General features: G+C 42.8%; 1 protein-coding gene across 2 annotated transcripts; it reads left to right on the top strand.

Annotated features, from left to right (window-relative positions):
- Nucleotides 1–9,880: 9,880 nt before the first annotated feature.
- LOC120409240 (cytochrome c oxidase subunit 5B, mitochondrial-like) lies at nt 9,881–18,960 on the top strand. Of its 2 annotated transcripts, none has more exons than XM_039546963.1 (4): nt 9,881–10,241; nt 13,238–13,308; nt 17,128–17,227; nt 18,543–18,960. In XM_039546963.1, the coding sequence occupies exons 1-4, from the start codon at nt 10,151–10,153 to the stop codon at nt 18,653–18,655; spliced, it is 375 nt and encodes a 124-aa protein (XP_039402897.1). In that variant the 5' UTR covers nt 9,881–10,150; the 3' UTR covers nt 18,656–18,960. The 2 variants fall into 2 exon arrangements, with proteins under 2 accessions (XP_039402897.1, XP_039402898.1); XM_039546964.1 differs by lacking the exon at nt 9,881–10,241 and adding an exon at nt 11,493–11,645.
- Nucleotides 18,961–19,725: the final 765 nt, after the last annotated feature.

Here is a 19,725-nt window from a genome sequence, read left to right as displayed (position 1 = left end):
CTTTTAGCAGCAATTTAAACTCTTTAACTCAGCCATTACCCATTGTCTGTCTATTAGGAATTTATTTGAGCCCTATAACATAATTTGGATTGGGTCCTTAATGTGTATATCCAGGCAAATTAAAACCGAGTTTCTGGTCTCCAACTTCTTCTAAATGCATGTCAATTACTTTAACCTTTGGGCTGTTAATGTGACCTAACTCAGCCTGACATCTCTATCAACCTATTTCCCTCTTCTTTTTTATTTTTAAGATCCTGCAGTTTTTCTTGCACAATGCCTTGACTTCCTCTACTCTAACCCCTACCTTCATCTGCTCCATTCCACTGAAACAGCCCTCACTAAGTGCTTGTCTACACAAAGCCCAACTTTTGGCTGTACATCAGATAACACACCACACAGAAGCCTCAGTAATAGTGTGCACAAGGGCTTGTGTGTCCTCTGTAAGTGCATGTCATGTACACAGCAGTGGTGTGCTGTGGACTGAGAGTATAGCATTCTTAGAGGCTATCCCCATCGGCCTTTGCTGCTGAGTGTGCATTATGGGCTGCCAGTCTAGTTCACATTTTTTAAAATTCCATGATCAGCTATCTTCATCCTATACTTCCTTTATGGTTGGGCTAGTGCCATTTTTGAATGGCTGTTGGCCAGCATGGACCCAACTGCACCATGGCACTGTGCTGTCAACCTCAAATATATAGAGGCTGCCTGGCCTGTATTTCAGCATGTAAAGTCAGATGAGTTTGACTTTGGACTTCACCATCTGCACCACTGAGCAGATGATACGGTGGCAGCAGCAGCAGCTCCTCTAGTATCAGGAGGGTCTTCAACGGAGCTGGAACTGGGATGTGGATGAGGAAGATCGCAAGCAATTGATAGTAGAGGACCAGTTCCTGAAGCATTTTCAGAACATGCAGTGCTATTTCTGGGCTTGGAAAACCAGCATGGATTGGTGGGAAAAGATCATTCTGCAGACCTGGGATGACTACCTGCAGTGAAAGAATTTCAGGATAGAGAAGGCAACTCTTTTGGAGATCTGTGCTGAACTAATCTGGGAGCTGTAGAAGCAGTATACTGACATGCGATGCCCCATACTCAGGAACAAGCTGATTGCAACTGCCATCCAGAAGCTGGCCACTCCTGAATGCAGTTGATCTGTAGTGACCCAATTTGGTGTGGTAAAATCAGTTTTGGGACCATTGTCATGCAGGTGTGTGATGCCATGGAAAAGGTACTGTTGCACTGGGTTAGAACATAAGAATGACCATACTGAGTCAGACCAATGGTTCATCTAGCCGAGTATCCTGTCTTCTAACCGTAGCAAATGCCAGTTGCTTAAGAGGGAATGAACAGAAGAGGCAATCATCGAGCGAGCCATCCCATCATCCACAGGCTAGGGACACCCAGCGCATGGGGTTACAACCCTAACCATCTTGATGTATAGCCATTGATGTACCTATCCTCCATGAACTTATCTAGTTCATTTTTGAACCCTGTTATAGTTTTGGCCTTCACAACATACCCTGGCAATGAGTTCCACAGGTTGACTGTGCATTGTGTGAAGATGTACTTCCTTTTGTTTTAAACCTGGGTGACTTCTGGTTCATATGTGAAGGGGTAAATAACACTTCTTTATTCACTTTCTCCACACCCATCATAATTTCAAAGTTACAAAGTTTGGTAATGCTCAGAAGGTTATTGATGGCTTTGCACACAGGGGATTCCCAAACTTTATTGAAGCAATTGATGGGACCCATGCATACTATTTGCTGCCCCCCACCCCAGGGCTTAGAATTCATAAACAAGCAGACACTTTTCTCCATGGTGCTCCAAAGGCTTGTTGACTACCATAGCAGGTTTATGGACATAAATTCTGCATGGTCTGGAAGGTTCCACAATGCTAGGCTCTTTCAGAACTCAGCTCTGTTTAAATTAATGGAGAAAGGACTGTTTATTCCTGGAAACACTGTGGACATTGATGGTGTGGTTATTGCTCCTGGAGGACCCAGCTTAACACTCCATTTCCCTGACTAATGAAGCTATTCACAGGCTTCTTAAACTGGTCCTTCCTTCTGTTCAACTATAACCTTAGTAGTTGCAGGATGAGTGGGCAGTGCATTTGGCTATTTGAAAGGTAGATGGCACTCTATGGAATAGATTGGACACAGCATAAAAAAAATGCCTAATTTATAGCATTAAGATTATAGCAGCATGTTGTATTTTCCACAATATTGGTGAGAGTAAGGAGGAAAGCCTCAGGTGTGAGCTGAAGTTCAAAGATTTACTCAGCGGTTTGAGCAACTACCATCCAATACAAAATGCAAACAGCTGGGGCAATATTGTCAGTGGTGCCTAGTCTTATTTTGAGTTTCAGGCCTCAAATTGTGCAGTTGGCCATCTAGCTGTTAACCCATGTAGGGATGGGGTGAGGTAGAAGTATTTTGTGTAGTTCAGTGTTGTTTATGGTGGGTGGAAGTACAATGTTTTGGAAATTCCTATTGTACCTTGTGTCTTTGCCAACATGTTTGTAAAACCTTATAAATTAATGCAAACTATTTTACTTTAGGTGTAAAATTAACTAACTCCTTATGAATGAATTTTTAGAAATGTTTATTATTAAACAACCTATTATGTAACAAACAAATGAAATGCAAAGTAATGCATATTGGAAAACATAATCCCAACTATATATATAAAATGATGGGGTCTAAATTAGCTGTTACCACTCAATAAAGAGATCTTAGAATCAGGGATAGTTCTCTGAAAACTCAATGTGAAGCAGCAGTCAAAAAAGCAAACAGAATGTTGGGGATCATTAAGAAAGGGATAGATAATAAGACAGAAAATATCATATTGCCTCTATATAAATCCATGGTATGCCCACATCTTGAATATTGCATGCAGATCTGGTCACCCATCTCAAAAAAGATATTGGAATTTGAAAAGGTTCAGAAAAGGGCAACTAAAAATATTAGAGGTTGTGGAATGGCTTCTATGTGAGGAGCGATTAATAAGACTGGGACTTTTCAGCTTGGAAAAAAGACAACTGCGGAGATAAAGGAAGAGGGAGGCACATGTCAGGACCCTAATTGGGCCCTGGGTGCTCACTACTTCTCACCACCCAACACAGATGTAATGAGGCTGAGGAGTGCCTGTATAAGAAAAATTAAAACTACTGATTATTCCTCAAAAAAGGTTTTTAATGACTTTTGACTATAAAAGCAAGACAAACAAAATAAGAAAAGCAAGAATAAAGACCAGCACAGAATAAGGATTAATATAAATGGCAAGTTATACTGAAGACAAGCACAAGTACATGTAAAGTTATTACTCATTAGCTATTTACTACTATTCTTAACACTATAGTATCGATACAACTCAAGATCAATTCTGCCCGAGCAACCAGACTTCTTTACTCCATAACCTTACCCTGCATTTGCCTGAGAATGCAGTACCCTTCAGTCCGCCGTTTTCCCCACTGGCCAGGTACAGACGGTCATGAAGTGAACGTCCCTTCAGTTCAGGGGGTGTGGGTCAGGTTTCCCTTATGACCGAAACACACACACAGTCCCGTGCCTACGTACTTTTTATCTGATCTGTCCACTATGTCTTAAAACAGACCAACCAATCAGAGTCAGCCAAATCTTTATTGTGGTTAGCATTGTCGCCTTGGCTGTATAATTTATGCTTACTTATCTCCTTGTGTCGCTTTGACCATATAATTTATACTTACTTATTTTCTTGTAGCCAGTTGTTTTAACTGTGAGTTAGACAAGCTGTACCCAGGGGCACAACTTATCTCCTTTTATAGGAATTAGAATGTGTTATCTGGTTGCAGCGCATTTTGACCACAAGTCTTAGCTTACGTCTGCAAAGCATGCACTCTTCACCTCTGCAAAGCGTGCCCTTTTTACCTTTGCTAAGCAGAAGTTTGAGGCCTAACACTGACAATACCTTTGTTCATTTTAAGCTTGGCAATACTTTTGCTCAGAGATTAATCACAACAACTAAGGGGGGATATGATAGAGATCTATAAAATCACAACTGCTGCAAAGAAAGTAAATAAAGAAGTGTTATTTACTCCTCATAACACAAGAACTAGGGGGTCACCAAATTAAATTAATAGGCAGCAGGTTTAAAACAAAAGGAAGTATTTTTTCACACAACGCATAGTCAACCTGTGAATGCCTTGCCAGAGGATGTTGTGAAGGCCAAGACTAGAACAGAGTTCAAAAAGGAACTAGATAAGTTCATGGGGGATAGGTCCATCAATGGTGATAAGACAGGGTGGGCAGGGATGGTGTCCCTAGCCTCTGTTTGCCAAAAGCTGGGAATGGGCGACGGGACGGATCACTTGATGATTCCCTGTTCTGTTCATTCCCTCTGGAGCACCTAGCATTGGTCACTGTCAGAAGACAAGATACTGGGCTAGATGGACCTTTGGTCTAACCCAGTATGGCCGTTCTTATGTTCTTCCGCTGAAATGATAAACTAAAAAAAAAAAAAAAAAAAAAAGTCTAATTACAAAGAACACTTTCATAAAACCAGCAATGAAAAAAAACAAAACAGTTGAGTGTTACAGTGATGTGCAGGCACAATGCAAGTGGGGTGTTGGGCTTAAAGACACAGGCAAGTATACATCTTGGCTCTTACTCTTCTGTTTTATGGGACTTCTGACATGGAGTGCCATGTCAAAGTTACCAGAATGATAGAGGGATCAAAAGACTGCTGGGGTCCCAGGGGCCATAGTTCTTGGTGGCCTGGGCTGGGAGGGGAATGTCCTCTGGGAGCAGCGGTGCAAGAGTAGGGAGGAAGGGGATGTTTGTTTACAGTAGTCTGTGCTGTCCAGGGGCTGCATAACATGGCTGGAGGCTAGTCTGCAGTACAGTGGAGTCGCATCATAGGCGCTTTTAACTTACGCAATTTTAACTATACGCGCTAGGCAAAACAAAAAAAAGAGAAAAATAATTTAAATACTGTACCTGTAGTGTGAGCGATTCCACCCGCCATTACACTCAATGAGCATTTGACTATATGTGATTTTCGCTTTATGTGCTGACTTAAGAACCTAACCCCTGCGTAAGATGCAACTCCCCAGTACTTCATTGCTGGTAACATGCACTGCAACAGGGCCTTTTGGCTTTGCATTGCCTCTGCGACTCCTTGTCTTCCTCCATACTGTCTTTGGCTATGGCAATGTTTTCTCTAGTACCTGCCATGCTGTCCTTTGCCACTGCAATGATCTCCCTGGAAAGCTCCTTATCAGTTTCCCTCCCTGTCTTCAGTTATTGCTTCCACCTCTCCACTTTTTTTTTTATTCTGTAACGATGTCTGCAAACATTTAATCCCAAATTTTCCCATTTTTTCCCCTCTCACATTTGTCAGCTGCTCAGCCTTACTCCTCATTATCTGGCCAGTGCAGTGCCATAGCTGTGGGGTTATTATTTTTTTAAAGGCAAGCAGTTGTTATTTGTTTATATTCTAGGAAGGCTGTGATAGCATTCTTTTTTCATGCATTTCTGGCTTTTCCATTCTGAGATTCCTCCCAGATTTGGGGGAATCTCAGAGACAGTAAGTGATGTGTGCACTGGGATTTTTGTCTGTGTCGTACATGCTGTGGGGTTTTGCCATTGCGACTTGGAAGCTGGGGTGGGAATTATCTTCATGATCTGGGGATGGCATTGGGAATTATGTTCCCAGTTTGGCTTTGCTTTGCCTTGGAGGTGCTTATATGGTATAAGAGGGGTTATCAGGTGAATCTGGGGGTGAGTTTAACCGTAATCTCTACATCTCCTGTAGACTATGCTGACTCTGGATGATGATACATTGAGATGAGTGACTAGCAGTCTGTGACTGGCCTTATTCAAAAAGGGCATACCAGCAAGATACACTGTGAAATGATTCACCAAGATGGTTGGTCCTCCCCCCCAGAAGTGGAAAGGAGTCATGAACTGTACTGGAGGGAAAGGCTGTGCAGCTATTCCTCATAATCTCCTAACAAAAAACAAGCAATTTCTTAGCCTTAAATTTTGCTTTATTTCTCCTGCAGACATGTTGAAAGTGCAGAGAAAAATAGATAGGGTCCTGCAATGATTACTTGAAGCATTCACTGATACCAGTCTGTAAGCATGCATGTTACAGGGCATTTACAGAAGAGCTGTACTCTTTGTGGCTTTGCAGGCATGCAATGTCCATGTCTACTCATGTAAAATGAGAACACCAACCAAACTTCTTTTCCTGTAACCACTTTCTGAATAAACTTTACATTTCACACAAAATAATGTTTTCCCTATTCAAAACTCTTATGGGAGCGCGTGGAGTAGAGACTGCAGTTGTGTCATCTTGCTGGCCGCCATCTTGCAGTGGTGAACGCATTTTATTTTTGGTTGTGTATGGTTTTGGGTGAGGGGGGGCATATCCACCAGGCACAACAGCTGAAGGAAGGGGGCGGGGGGAATAGATACATGTGCACATGCCTTTCTCAGCATGGGCCTGAGAATAGTTGGTAGTTGGGGCTTTAGCATGAGATGAGACCAGTTGTCCAACTGGAGCAGCCATCACTTTGGAAAGGGGTACCAGTGGGGGAGGAGGAGAGGTGGGAGAAGGGACAGCATGGGCCAATGGAGGGAGGGAGGGACATTGGGCTTAGAAAGGCTTCGAGCTGGCATTCACCTGCAATGGCTGCAGCCATGGGGCACCCAGAACAGAAGCTAGTATGACAGTATATTATAATAATAATAATTAATAATTAATAAAAATAGTAAAAATCATTAAAAAAATTAAAATATACATGTTGAGGTTCCCTCCATAGGATCAGCCTCCTTCGTCCTGGTTTGGGTTGCTGCCTGGGAGTCAAAGTTGGTTGCTGCAGGGAAGGAATCAGTCTTCAGCCTGGCTAGCAGTAGGGTCCTGAGTCCCAACAGATCAGTGTTTCCAGGGAGATCTCTTCACTGGCCTCCTTGTGCTCATGAATCTTGCTGGTCATCCTTGGGGCAGGGTTGTGTGGAGTGAGATTGCAGCCAGCAGCTTTCACACGCTGCCTGGGGTAGGTGGCCTGTAGTTTGATAAAATCCTATCCAGCTCCTCAAAAAATTGGCAGGTTACATGTCCCCTACTACATGTTTTCCTGCTGTCCCTCATTTTAATATAGGTGCTTCTGAGCAGTTTTCTTTTTATCCAGCACCATTTGGAATCTCAGTCATGGCCCCTAGCAGACATTGGCCTATCAGTAGCTACAAAAAGGTCTTTACGGTAGTGGCTGGCCACAAAAGCTTCCTGCCCCAACAATTCTCCCCAGAAGACAATGAGACCCAAAGTCTCGGTGAGGCTTCAAGCAGCTGCTCAAAGCACATTATAAGGCTTCTGAAGTATTGCAGGTATTGTGATTAAACAGGAATCCAGGAGCAAATAGACAAAATCTGACTATGCACCAGCTTATAAATGGGGGAGAGGACAGCCGGGGATAATTTGGCTCCAGAGCAGGAGAGGAAGCACAGGTAAACCAATAAGTCAGTAACCGTCACCTGCAAAGCAGTGTAGGATAGCCATTGGAAGACTGCCAAAGTAATTCGCAGCAACATTGTGTGCACACAAACAATAGTCACTTTGAAACAAAGGTTTGCACTTGAAACTGGACTCCAGAGTTTGCGATAAATGCAGAATTAGTACACTACAGTAACTTACGTTGTGTATATGAAAGCATTTTCAAAGTGGATTAATTTGAAAAGTTCCAATTAAACCAACCTTGTACACAAGCCCTACATCACCATGACCACTTCCTTTCAAAGTGTAAGGGTATATTCTCCATCATTCTCAATCTTTCGTCTACTGTTGGTATCACCTACATACTTCTTGAAACTAGAGCTGGGCAAAATGTTTTTGTTGAAACTTTTTCTTCTACAAAAATTGGCTTTAAAATCCAAATGGAATTTTTTAAAATTTTAAACTTTAAAATTCTCCACCTTTGTGGATGAAATACCAGAAAATCAAAAAAGTTTTGTTAAAAAATGTTGGCTTTCCTGTTTCAAAAAATCTGAAAGAGTTACTGAAAACGTTTCAAATACTATATATTTTGGGGGAGAAGGATTCAATTTTCTACTGAAAAAACTGGAATAAATTGTGCAAAATTTGGCATTTTTTTGGCCAGCTCACCTTGACACCACTTGGGCTTCTAAGTCTCTGTCCTTTCCTGAGTCATCATCTGTTTTGCTATCTGATCCCTTGGCATTATATTCATTATTTCCTCCCCTCTTTTGGTACTCCCCAGGGCTTTTCCCTTGTTGTCCTCTTTCCCACTGATGACATCATCTGCTCCTCTAACCTTCCAATACCTTTATAATGATACTTTTCTCCTCTGACCTCTCCCATTTAGTCCATGTTCAGTTTCTTATCTCTCGCTGATAGCTCCTCATAAATATGGTGCCATTTTCTTTCCCACTAAACATAGCAAAAACAACTCAGCATTCCCTCCCTCCCTCACTGCAGCTTCCACCATTGCTACCCTGTAGAGGAGCTGCATCAATGGTAGACCAAAGTTGAAGAACTGCTAAAAATTCTCACAATTCTCAGTGACTATGTCTTTTAAAAATTTTCTTTACAGCTATACATGTTATTGGTAATAAACACTAATGAGAGTTCTGATTCTGTTGGCATCTTTTCTTTGAAATTAACGGTAATCCCAAAAGCTTTTATTTTGGTAGTTGTAATGTTCTATTAAAAACTCAGCTCTGAATCTATAAGGACATTATCGTCAAATGGAGCTTCTTAAATACATTACAGCAAATAAGATAAAATATTTTTTGCCCAAGTTACCAAAGTTACCATATTAACCAATGGCGACCTCACAAAGGAAGAGACATCAAGACAGGAAAGGTATCCACAACATTTACTGAATTTAACATATGGAAATCAGTGATATCCAGCATCAGAACAAAACTGAGGATTTTCAGCTCAGAGATGTTAGCACTGAGACTATGAGAGCTGGAGATCTACCAAAACATTTAGACAGAAAACCAGACACCTTAAAAAATAAGTGCCTACAAAAGATTCTATGCATTGGTTGGAAAACCTTCATCACCAAAAAAGAGATCCAAGAAATAACCAACCAGCAGCTCATTTCCACCAGAATCAGAAGGAAGCATTGGGGAATGTATTTTGGATGCTAACACTGTAACATCAAATTAAGTTACCAAACTTGAGATACAATGTACCAAACAAACCTGGGCATGCAATGTAGTGTTAGAATCAGCTACCCATCAGAATTAGCTATCTTGCTGTTACAGAGCATGCTCAAGCAATCTGAAGTCCCAACAGTGTCATGTTTAGATCCTGTTTTGAAACCAGAAAAGGTTGCAGCCAGGGTGGAGAAGATCATGCATTACAATGAATCCACCCAGTTTAGCTCTGCACATCGAACCCAAAACACTATCAATCACTGGGGCCTTGTCCAGAAAATGTTTAACCCACACCCCACACATGTAACCCATATGCTTATATTGCAATTGTGTTTGGTTTTGTTTTTCGTAAGTCCAAAGAAAGAGAAGAATTGGGAAGGAGAAATTGATTTCAGTTAGGATACTGTGGCCCACATCCTCAAAGGTCTTTAGGCTCCTACCTTCCATGGAAGTTCGTGGGGCGGGGGGTTTAGGGGTAGGTAAAGTAAACTGCAGGGGGATCAGCTCATTCTAGCGGAGGAATATCTCATCCCTCAGCATACGCTCCCCTAGCAGAAAGTTGGGAGTAGCGACTTAGATAGGGAAACACAAACTGATTTGTCGAGTCCAGCCAGCAATTTATTATTTAAAGGTGAGTTTGGCCAGAGGGAAAACACAGAAATTGCTCTTCCTGCCCCAAACAACGCGGCTCTAAACCACAGTAACTTTCCCCAGTTGTCATTTACCCGACAGACAGCGAGCACCGTGTGCTACTCTCCTCCCTCCACGGCAGCCAGCTCTCGCTGGACCCCGCCAGACACCCCGCGCGCACCTCCCACCGCCCCACGCCGGGCAAGGAGAGCCCGCCCTCGCCCCGCCGGGTTGGCTGCTGGGCCCAGCGCCTCCAGCCCCTCCCGCGGGCTGGCCGGGAATGTCCTCGCGAGCGCGGTGACCCCTCCGCCGCCGCCGCCGGACTCTGACCTTGCACCAGGGAAGGCACCATGGCTTCCAGGCTGCTGCTCCGCGTCCTCCAGCGCGCCCTGCCCGGCGGCGGGCGGGCCGCAGCCCCCGCCAGAGCCATGAGCGCCGGGGGTGTGTACAGCCCGGGGGCGTGTGCGGGCTGGTAGGGGGCAGGCAGGCCGGCCAGGTGCATAGGGGCGTGTGCGGGCTGGTAGGGGGCGCGGGGTAGGTGTGTGGGGCGTGTGCGGGCTGGTAGGGGGTGCGTAGGGGGCAGAGGGTAGGTGTGTGGGGCGTGTGCGGGCTGGTAGGGGGAAGCGAGGTAGGTGCATGGGGTGTGTGAGGGCTGGTAGGGGGGGTGTAGGGGCAGCAGGATAAGTCCATGGGGCATGTAAGGGCTGGTAGGGTGGGCAATATAGGGGCATGTGAGGGCTGGTCAGGGTTATAGGAGTGGGGCAGGGCGTGATGGCTGGGAACCTGGAGTGAGTGAGTGCGGGTGATCAAGAGATGAGATGCTGGGGGCAAGGGATAAGGTGTCAGCCCCTTATGGGTGTGTAGAGGATGAACAATCTTGGCAAAAGAGAGAAATTCCTCCACCACAGTTTTAGCCAATTAGTTGGGGGCACTGAATCTATGTTGGGACTCATAAAATAAGTTTTTTCATCCAGTGCTTTAGAATTTGGCTTTATGTTTATTGCCATTCAGCCAAGCCCCAGGAGCCCTGAAAGCCCATCATACACACAAGTAACATTAAGTTCTATTCCTTGTATCTGGAGTGCCTCAGTGGCCAAGTGAGAGCTCATTGTGCTGCCATCAAAGGATAAGGGTTCAAATCCAGTTCCTGATTTGTAAACTGTCATACAGATGATTTAAGCTGGGAAATGGGCTAAAACTATAAAGCAAACAAAACAAATCAAAACAAAAATCAACAGACATGCTCTCTAGGGACATGTCTTCATTTGGGATTTTACACTGGTGTAGTTGGGGCAAAAATCCTTAATGTGTAGACAAACCTTAATTAAATTAGGAGACATGGCGTGAAAATGGAAATATATCAGTGCTAGGAATTTTCCCACTTTTAGGGCTACTTGATGCACATTGGAAGCCAAATTGTTCTTCTATCACATTGGTGGAGTATCAACAAGAATCCTGCTTAAACTTTGTGTGTGTGGCTGCTTCTACTAATGATTAACAAACAGAATCTATCCAGGAGTAGGATGCTTTCAACAAGAGGCCCTTTACTCTGGAACTCTCTCTTGGTCCAACAACACATAAGGCTCCAATCCTGCAAGCTGCTTCATGCAGGTGCCCTTAGGTTTGTCTTGAGTCACACTAACTACACACAGTGTAAGATTAATTTATGATTGGCCTACACACAGGTGCAGGAGTCTGCCTGCATGAATCAGTTTGCAGATCTGTAGGCCTTAGTTGTGGACCTCTAAAGCGCTGTACAAGATCCATCTATTCACATGGGATTTTCACAGGGGGATATTGGGAGGAATTTAAAGTTTGGAGTTTTACAAAGGGCGGAGGAAGAAGGTGAGTGTTTTAGTGGCCAGTTTGTAACTGTGTTGTTTTCAATTTTTGTAAAAGAACAATACTTCAGTGTAGGAGGATAGTTCATTAGCTGATGGTGTGGAGCAAATATGTATAAATTTGTGGATGACACCAAGCTGGGAGGGATTGCAAGCACTTTGGAGAACAGTATTAGATTTCAAAATGATCATGATAAATTAGAAAACTGGTCTGAAATTAATAGGATGAAATTCAATACGGACAAGTGTAGTATACTGCTCTCAGGCAGAAAAAAATCAAATGCACAAATACAAAATGGGGACTAATTGGATCAGCAGCAGTACTGAAGAAAAGGATCTGGGGTTTATAATGGATTACAAATTGCATATGAGTTAATACTGTTGTGAAAAGGGCAAATGTCATTCTGGGCTGCATTGACAGGTGTTATATGTAAAACACAGTAGGTAATTGTTCTACTATACTCAGCACTGGTGAAAGACCTCACCTGGATTACTCTGTCCAGTTTTGGGTGCCACGCTTTACAAAAGATGTGGACAAATTGGAGTGTCCAGAGAAAAGCAACAAAAATTATTAGAGGTTTACAAAACATGATCTATGAAGTATAGTTGAAAGAATGGGGCATGTTTAATCTAAAGAGATGGCTGAAGAAGGAAATAACTCTTTATAACAGCCCTTGGTGTATCTGAAGACAATGATCAATTGTTCTCCATGTCCACAACAAAGTAATCAGCTTAATTTGCAGCAAGCAAGATTTAGGTTAGATATTAGGAGAAACTTTCTAACTATAAGGATAGTTAAGCACTTGAACAGGGATGTTTTTAAGAAGATGTTAGACAAGCATCTGTCAATAGGTATACTTAACCCTGCCTCTTCCTGGGGAGATGAATCTTGAAGTCACTTGCAGCCCTGCATTTCTGTAATTCTATGATTGGCCTCTGTGACTGCTAACAAAAGGTGCCAGCGGTGGTAGTGGTTTCTATTAGATGTGCAGTTGTCCACCAGGGACGGGACTGATGCTACCTTAAATGTTAACTTTTGGACACTATTAGCCAAGGCTGAAACTTACTTTTTCATTAGAACAGGTGACAAAAAGTGAAAGTGTCTGAACTGGTGCATGGTCTCATTTGTGGAAGCAGTCATTGTGAGGGGATTCTATATGGCAAGGGCTGTTGCCTGTACTACCCTAATTTGATAGCTTTGAACTATCCCTTTGTTAGACCCGAAGAGACCCCAGGCAATGTGAAAAGAACCACTGCCCAAAGAACAGTCAAATGGAGTGGCTGTAATCTAACATCTAATGTGGGGGCCAGATTATCTCAAATTCACCTCTTGCAGGGTTCTACCTTTCTCCAAAAGCATCTAGTACTGATCACTATTGGAGACAGGACTAGATGGACCTCTCTCTGATCCTTATGGTAATTCTTATGTAATGTCTTATTTCAATCAAAAATGCTTTGCAACTAAAAATTGAATGGACATTTATTTATGATGCTGTCCAGGACATGGGTTTAATGGTTTGCTTCAGTCATTATCTGAATCTGAATTTTGGATAAATAAATAGGAATAAAATACAAAAGTATTCTATTCCTATTTAGGTATTCCGAGTGATGAGGAACAGGCAACTGGACTGGAACGGAAAACTCTAGAGGCTATGAAAAAAGGACAGGTAAGTTTAATATTGAATAATTAATATTCAGACAAAATGAAAAGCATTACATTAGAGTTAAGGTTGTAAATATGTCAGTAACTTGAAGGAGGAAAATGCTGAATAGAATATTTTAATTAAAAACAAACCAAAGTCTGTAAGGCAAGACTTACACCCTGTAAGTATGAAAAAATTTGGGAAATGCAGAAATAAGGTCCCTTAAACCTTAACTTTGCATTCTTACCTCCTTACAGGGAGGCTGTGAAGCATAATTAAATATACATTTGAGATTCTTGTATGAAAAGTTCAATATAACTGCAAAGTACCATTTTCTATTGAGGAAGCAGACCTGGAGAGTCTAAAGCCCTGATTCTGCAGCTGGATCCACATGGGCGACCACACATCCACATGGAGGGCTCTGTGTTGGTCAGTGATCCACACATGCAGCTCCAGTTGCAGGATTGGGACCTAAGTGAACTATCTGGCTCTGGATTAGGTATGAGACTAAATGTTACACCTGTGTTTCAAACCTAGATTGATCACTCTTTATGTGGCCTTGGACAATTCCCTTAACTCTCACTGTGCCTGTTTTCTGGTCTGTAATATTTGCCTCTCACAGGGATGTTTGAGGCATCATCAATGTTTTAAAACATTACAGAACCTAGGATGAAGGTTGTTTTATAGAAAATAAGCATTTATAAAGCCACCATGTGTGGCGGAGCAGCAAATAGAACTTAGAAGTTCCTTGCTCCTACCCCTCCATGCAATTCCCTGGAACACACTGCCTCTCCATATATTTCTTCTCCCTGCTAACTTCCTCCCCACACAAACATACTATTTCTGTAGAGGTCTCCTCCTCTCCCCCAAGCTAGTGATTCTTAGGGTACGTCTACACTACGGGACTATTCCGAATTTGCATAAACCGGTTTTGTAAAACAGATTTTATAAAATCGAAAAGGCCACACTAACACACACAAAAAAATGGTGTGGGTGTCGTGGGTCCGTCCGGCGAGCTGCGCGATTGTGGTGGTTGGGTGCATAGCTATCCTAGCTATATCCCATAGTTCCCGCCCCCTCCCCTCCCCCCTTGAACTCAGGTTGAGAGGTTGAGATCCTGATGGGGCAAAAATCGGGTTGTGGTGGTGGTTCTGGGTAAATGTCACTCCTTTGTCTGGGCGTGAAAGCAGCAGCTTTTTTTTTGCCTTTTCCTGGATGGTTGATGCAGCAGCATGGCACCATGGAGCTTTGTTTTTGTGTGACTCTCACCGTATGTATGTAGATGCCAGCTAGAGATGAGAGCAGCAGAGCGAAGCATGACATGCTTTTGCATGCTTTGCTTTTGCTTGATGGTTACTATACATATTGGCCACCATCAAACCCTTCCATAAATTGGAACTGAGGATGATCATGGCTCTACCAGTCCTTTGTACATTTGCCATTTAGTGCCCCTGGGCCTGGTCCCAGAGTAAAAGCTAAAGGGGTGCAAAAAGCCATATTGCACACCATCCACCTGTTGTGCTGGCTGCTGCTGTAATAAGTGCGGCTGCGATCAGCCAGGCTGGCAAGTCAGCCAGGCAAAATGAAAAAAAATCCCATGACTCCTGTTCCATTTAATCTCTGCTGCCTATAATAAATAGAATGGTGTGCTGCCTGTGCCAGAACCAATGTGTATTAGTCTGAGAACCTATGCTGTATGCTATGCTCTTTCTCTGCCACTGTGCTCCCACCCAGCCCACACTTCCGTTGTTCTCTGCCCTGCCCCACCTTTTGAACCCCCCCACTTCCCCCAGTGTCTGATTAAATGAATAAAATTTATAAACTTGTGAAGAATAAAACAAATGAGAGTGAAGGCAGCCTCAGCTGGATGATAAGTGAGACAGGAGACAGACAGGCCCAGCAATCAGAGCAGGAGCAGACCAGCACTGCAGGTCCAGGGGGGGCAAGGCAGCACTGAATGCAGGGGAAGGGTGGGGCTGAGATGGCTGATGGGTGATGAGCCTGTTTACCAGGATATGCTCCATCCATCCAACCACCAGATCCAATTTAAAATTGATGGCGGGGGCTGGGTGACCACGATAGGACGGATAGGCTCGATGCTGAGGATGGATTTCCATCATTTTATCATCTTTCATTGGATCATGATCATGGATGATTGATGTTGATTTTTTTTTCCATCTTTTGTATCATGACGGGCCCATGACGGGATGTTGATGACTGCACTACTGTTGATGCTAATCTGGCAGCTATTAGCAGTAAATTGGGCAAAGATGTAAAGGAGCAGAAGATGGTTTTTTGGGGTGGGGGGGGGGGGTGGGGGGGGGGGTGCTGGTGGGGGTGGGAACCCGGAGCCACTGGGTGTTTGCTGCCCTGCCTGGAACTCAAGTATTTGCCAAGAAGCCAAAGAGCTTGGGGAAGCTGCAGGAACTGTGGGATAGCTTCAGTCCTCCAGTCCATGCTTTGTCCATTTGATTTCCCTGGAGTCCTCTTTTCTGCTGCGTCCGCGCTGCTTGTCCTGCGTCTGGCGCTTTCTTTTTTTCTGAGCGTCTGGCTCTTCATTTTGCTTGATTTTGATTGATTTGCCTGCCCTTTGCGCGCTGATATCGGTTGCTTGCGGGCCATAGCATTTTCACATCCGCTGAGCGGCCGCCACTGCCTCCCACCCAGGAAATTGGAGTGATTTCGCGTTCGCAATCGAACCAGACCACTGTTGTGCGGGCGCTTCCAGGAAACCTTCAGATCTGCATCCGAGTTCAGGTGGCGTGCCGAGCGACAGTGGTGAGCTGTGGACGTCGGTCAGGGTCCAGTCTAGACTGGTCCGAACTAACTAGATCGATAAAATTAACGTCCAGGTACATTGGACTAACTAGGGAGATAAATAAGCTCCTAAAACCATTCGCGCAAATCTCGTTAGGGAGGAGTGGTTAAACGTTTTAAAAAGAGCCATTAAAATCGATATAATGCTTTAGTAGTTAAAACAAATCGGGGCTTAGAGTGCTTTAGGAAGTTGGCATCTAGCTAGTGGCCATACTAAGGCTTGTAAAGAATGCACAAACTGCTTTTAAGAACTGCACCTGTGCAGAGCGCAGTGCAGGATTGGGCCCTTAAATAATGAGCTCCACCCTTCGATCTATTTGAAGACGGACCAACACACCGAGTTTCTAGAGTAAACTGGGTTTAATGTGTGATGAGCCAAAGTACCCTCACAGAAGTAAAAGTAACCAAACTGTTTACAAAAAGGAGAAAGAAGGAGAAAATCTCTTTTGGAAAAACTCTCTCAAATACTTCATTTCTCTCAGGTTTCTCAGAATATTGCACATGGAAGTTCAGGCAGATTAGCCTTTATTGGCTGTCAGGAGGGGGGAATCAAAATAATCATGTATTGGAGTACTGTATTCAACCCTGACTAGGGAGAGACTAGTGTGCCTTCATAAAAAGGGACTATAAATAGCACGTAGCACCCCTGTGCTTTAGGCAGCTAGTATGCTGTCATGAGTTCAGCATGTATTTTTAGTGGCACAAAAGCTGCCACTAATAGTTGATACTCTAAACTGATTCTTGCATGTGAACTGACACCCTGCACAGTAACTTCAACATATTAGCTCTCTCCCACTTGACAAATCAGTATCTAACACAGTAAGGTTTGACATTCCTCATCTTCCCTACTATTAGTTTCATGTACCTGTATGCTGGTATTCTAAAGATGATCTATCTGTGTTTGGCTGATAGAACAGCAGCAATTTAATTACCTTTATTATATACATGTTACACAATCTTTGATACTACTGGTTAACAATGTTCTTGGTCTAGTAACTGAGATTCATGTTTTGTTCTTCTCTCAAGGATCCATATAGCATACTCAAACCCAAGGGATATGCAGGAACTAGAGAGGATCCTCATATTGTTCCATCCATCAACAAGAAGAGGCTAGTAGGCTGTATCTGTATGTATCAGAACAACTTTGTGTATGTTCTTTTAGGTCACATACTATCTAATGTTATAAAACATGAATTGTTTTATAGTAGGTTTTTGTTTTAATACATCTATATTAATACTTCAAAAAAGGTCACAAAATTAATCCTCTTTTCTCTATGGGTATTCAGTCATATCTGCCTATTTTAGTGACAAAAATTCATTCTCATTTTTTAATGCTTTTGCTAACATGGTAGAGTGAATATAGCTAAGAGAGAGTGAGCTATTTATGTATCATCGCCTGGGAGAAATCATGTTGAGTTAGCAGTTTGGAGCATGTTTACTTAGAAGTTGAGATATGACAACCTGCAATGTCATTTTTAATCATAAAAGAGCACTTATTTGGGGCTAGTTATCCATAAGGAGAGTCAAAGCACTGGCATTAACAACTAGTGTGTTTCAGGCATTAAACTGATTTGAGGTTGGAAAACTAGTAAGTGGAGTAGAATTCACTGCAAATAATGTGGGGGTGGCAGTTGCAATATGACGCTAGCAAAGGAATTTCCATAGTTAAGGAAAGTTGCTTGCTAGGCTTGGAACTTAATCACTGCAGTGGTGCATATGCAGGGCTGAAGACGTCTACCAGTACCAGACACAAATCATCAAGGGTGTATTGTAATGGTCAGCTTACAAATTGGAAATTAGTATAACTAGTGTCTGAGGCATGACTGAGTGAAAATCAAGATACCCTATTCTATTTCCAGTTATGAAAATGGTCCCACTTTGAATAGGGGTTATGGTCTCAAAAGATTACAGAAATCATGGTGGGCATGTTACTTTTACTAATTCCTTAAAAGCATATATTTTTCAGTAAGACAACAAAAGTAGCATGAGGTCATTCTAGGGGTACAACTGTACTATTTGAGTTCTCTGGTGCCTGCCCAGTGCAAGATTAAGCATTTTAAGGTGTATGTATGTTTTCCCAAAAGCTAGTTCCCCCACCCCCCCCGTGAGAGTGATCACTATGCACTTATTCAGCCACAAGTAAGCCTTAAAGTTCATCACCTGTTTCACCCCCCCCCAAATCCAATACATTGCACATTAAAATATAGACTAATAGTGATGGAAATTGCCATTGACATGAGAAAGGAATGATGATAGGGTTGCTCACTTTCTATGTTGATTCAGTTATTGACTCCTTCACTGAAACTTTCTGTTAAGATGCCCACTGGGTTAAGAATTCTAGCCCACAGGGCACTGTAGAATGCACATGTGACAGAAGACTTGAATCTGACAAATCAAAAGAGGAATGAACATTTAATTTTGCTTTTCCTTTCTCACACCAGGTGAGGAGGACAACTCTGCTGTCATTTGGTTCTGGCTGCATGCAGGAGAAAGCCAACGTTGCCCATCATGTGGTGCTCACTACAAGCTTGTCCATCATGATGTCCCACATTGAAAATCTATGTTGTTTAACTGAACCAAAGTGGATTTCACTGTGTCTAAACTGCACAATATGATGTGCACTTAAATCTGCATGCAAAATATTGACTACCTTCATATTTGGTTTCTATTGGATTTCATTAAAAACTCCAATCTTGTTGTTTTACTCTAGGTTAATTAAAACTAAATGCACAACACTGCAGAAACATGTCATGGATTATCATCCTTCATAAAACTGAGGAGAGTTTAGGAAGAAGTGTTTTAATAGTACTGGTTAATAAATGTGGGTTGGTTTTCTTTCTCCCATCTCTAATAGAATTCCTTAGTTTTATGACTAAACCCCTACCAAATTCACAGCCATGAAAAAACACATCATGGACTCTGAAAAATCTAGTCTCCCCTGTGAAATCTGGTCTTTAGAGTACTTTTACCCTGTACTATATCTGGCATGGCACAGTATTGCCATCCTTACATCTATGCTGCTGGTGACAGTGGTGCTGCCTTCAAAGCTGGGCACCCAGCCAGCAGCTGCCGCTCTGAAGGCAGCAAAGTAAGGAGGACAATACCATGACACCCCCACCCCACAGCCTTGTTACTCCATGTTGGATCAGGACCCCCCCCCCTTTGAGAAATGCTGTATCTTAAGGACTTCACATGTTTATATTTTGTTGTTTTTAAATACATATTTGTGGCTTGTTACAACACCATGAAATTTAACTTTTAAATATCTGAAACCTTGCAATTCAGGATTTTAAAAATGTTATGAGTGTGAAATTTACAAAAATGGACTGTGAATTTGATAGTGCCCTACTTATGACCAACATTTTCATTGGTGTTGGTTTCTTGACTCTCACATGATGGGAATATGCCTGTGCATGTATAAGGTCATGGCTGCAATCATACACCACCAGGAGACAGTTATAGTTACATTTTCCCTGTGTGTGCTGAATTGTGTCAATACAACAGTCACAGCCAGGATGGTCTCAATATTCTAACTAGTCTTTTGCTTAATGAAGTTACCTTCTGATTAAAGAAATATGCATGATATGTGCATCCATACATGAACACGTACATGAGCCAACAAAC

Source organism: Mauremys reevesii, linkage group 7 (genome assembly GCF_016161935.1).
Source record: "Mauremys reevesii isolate NIE-2019 linkage group 7, ASM1616193v1, whole genome shotgun sequence".
Lineage (NCBI taxonomy): Eukaryota > Metazoa > Chordata > Testudines > Geoemydidae > Mauremys > Mauremys reevesii.
The sequence above is the reverse complement of the archived record's forward strand: the minus strand, read 5'-3'. Positions and strand labels throughout refer to the sequence as shown.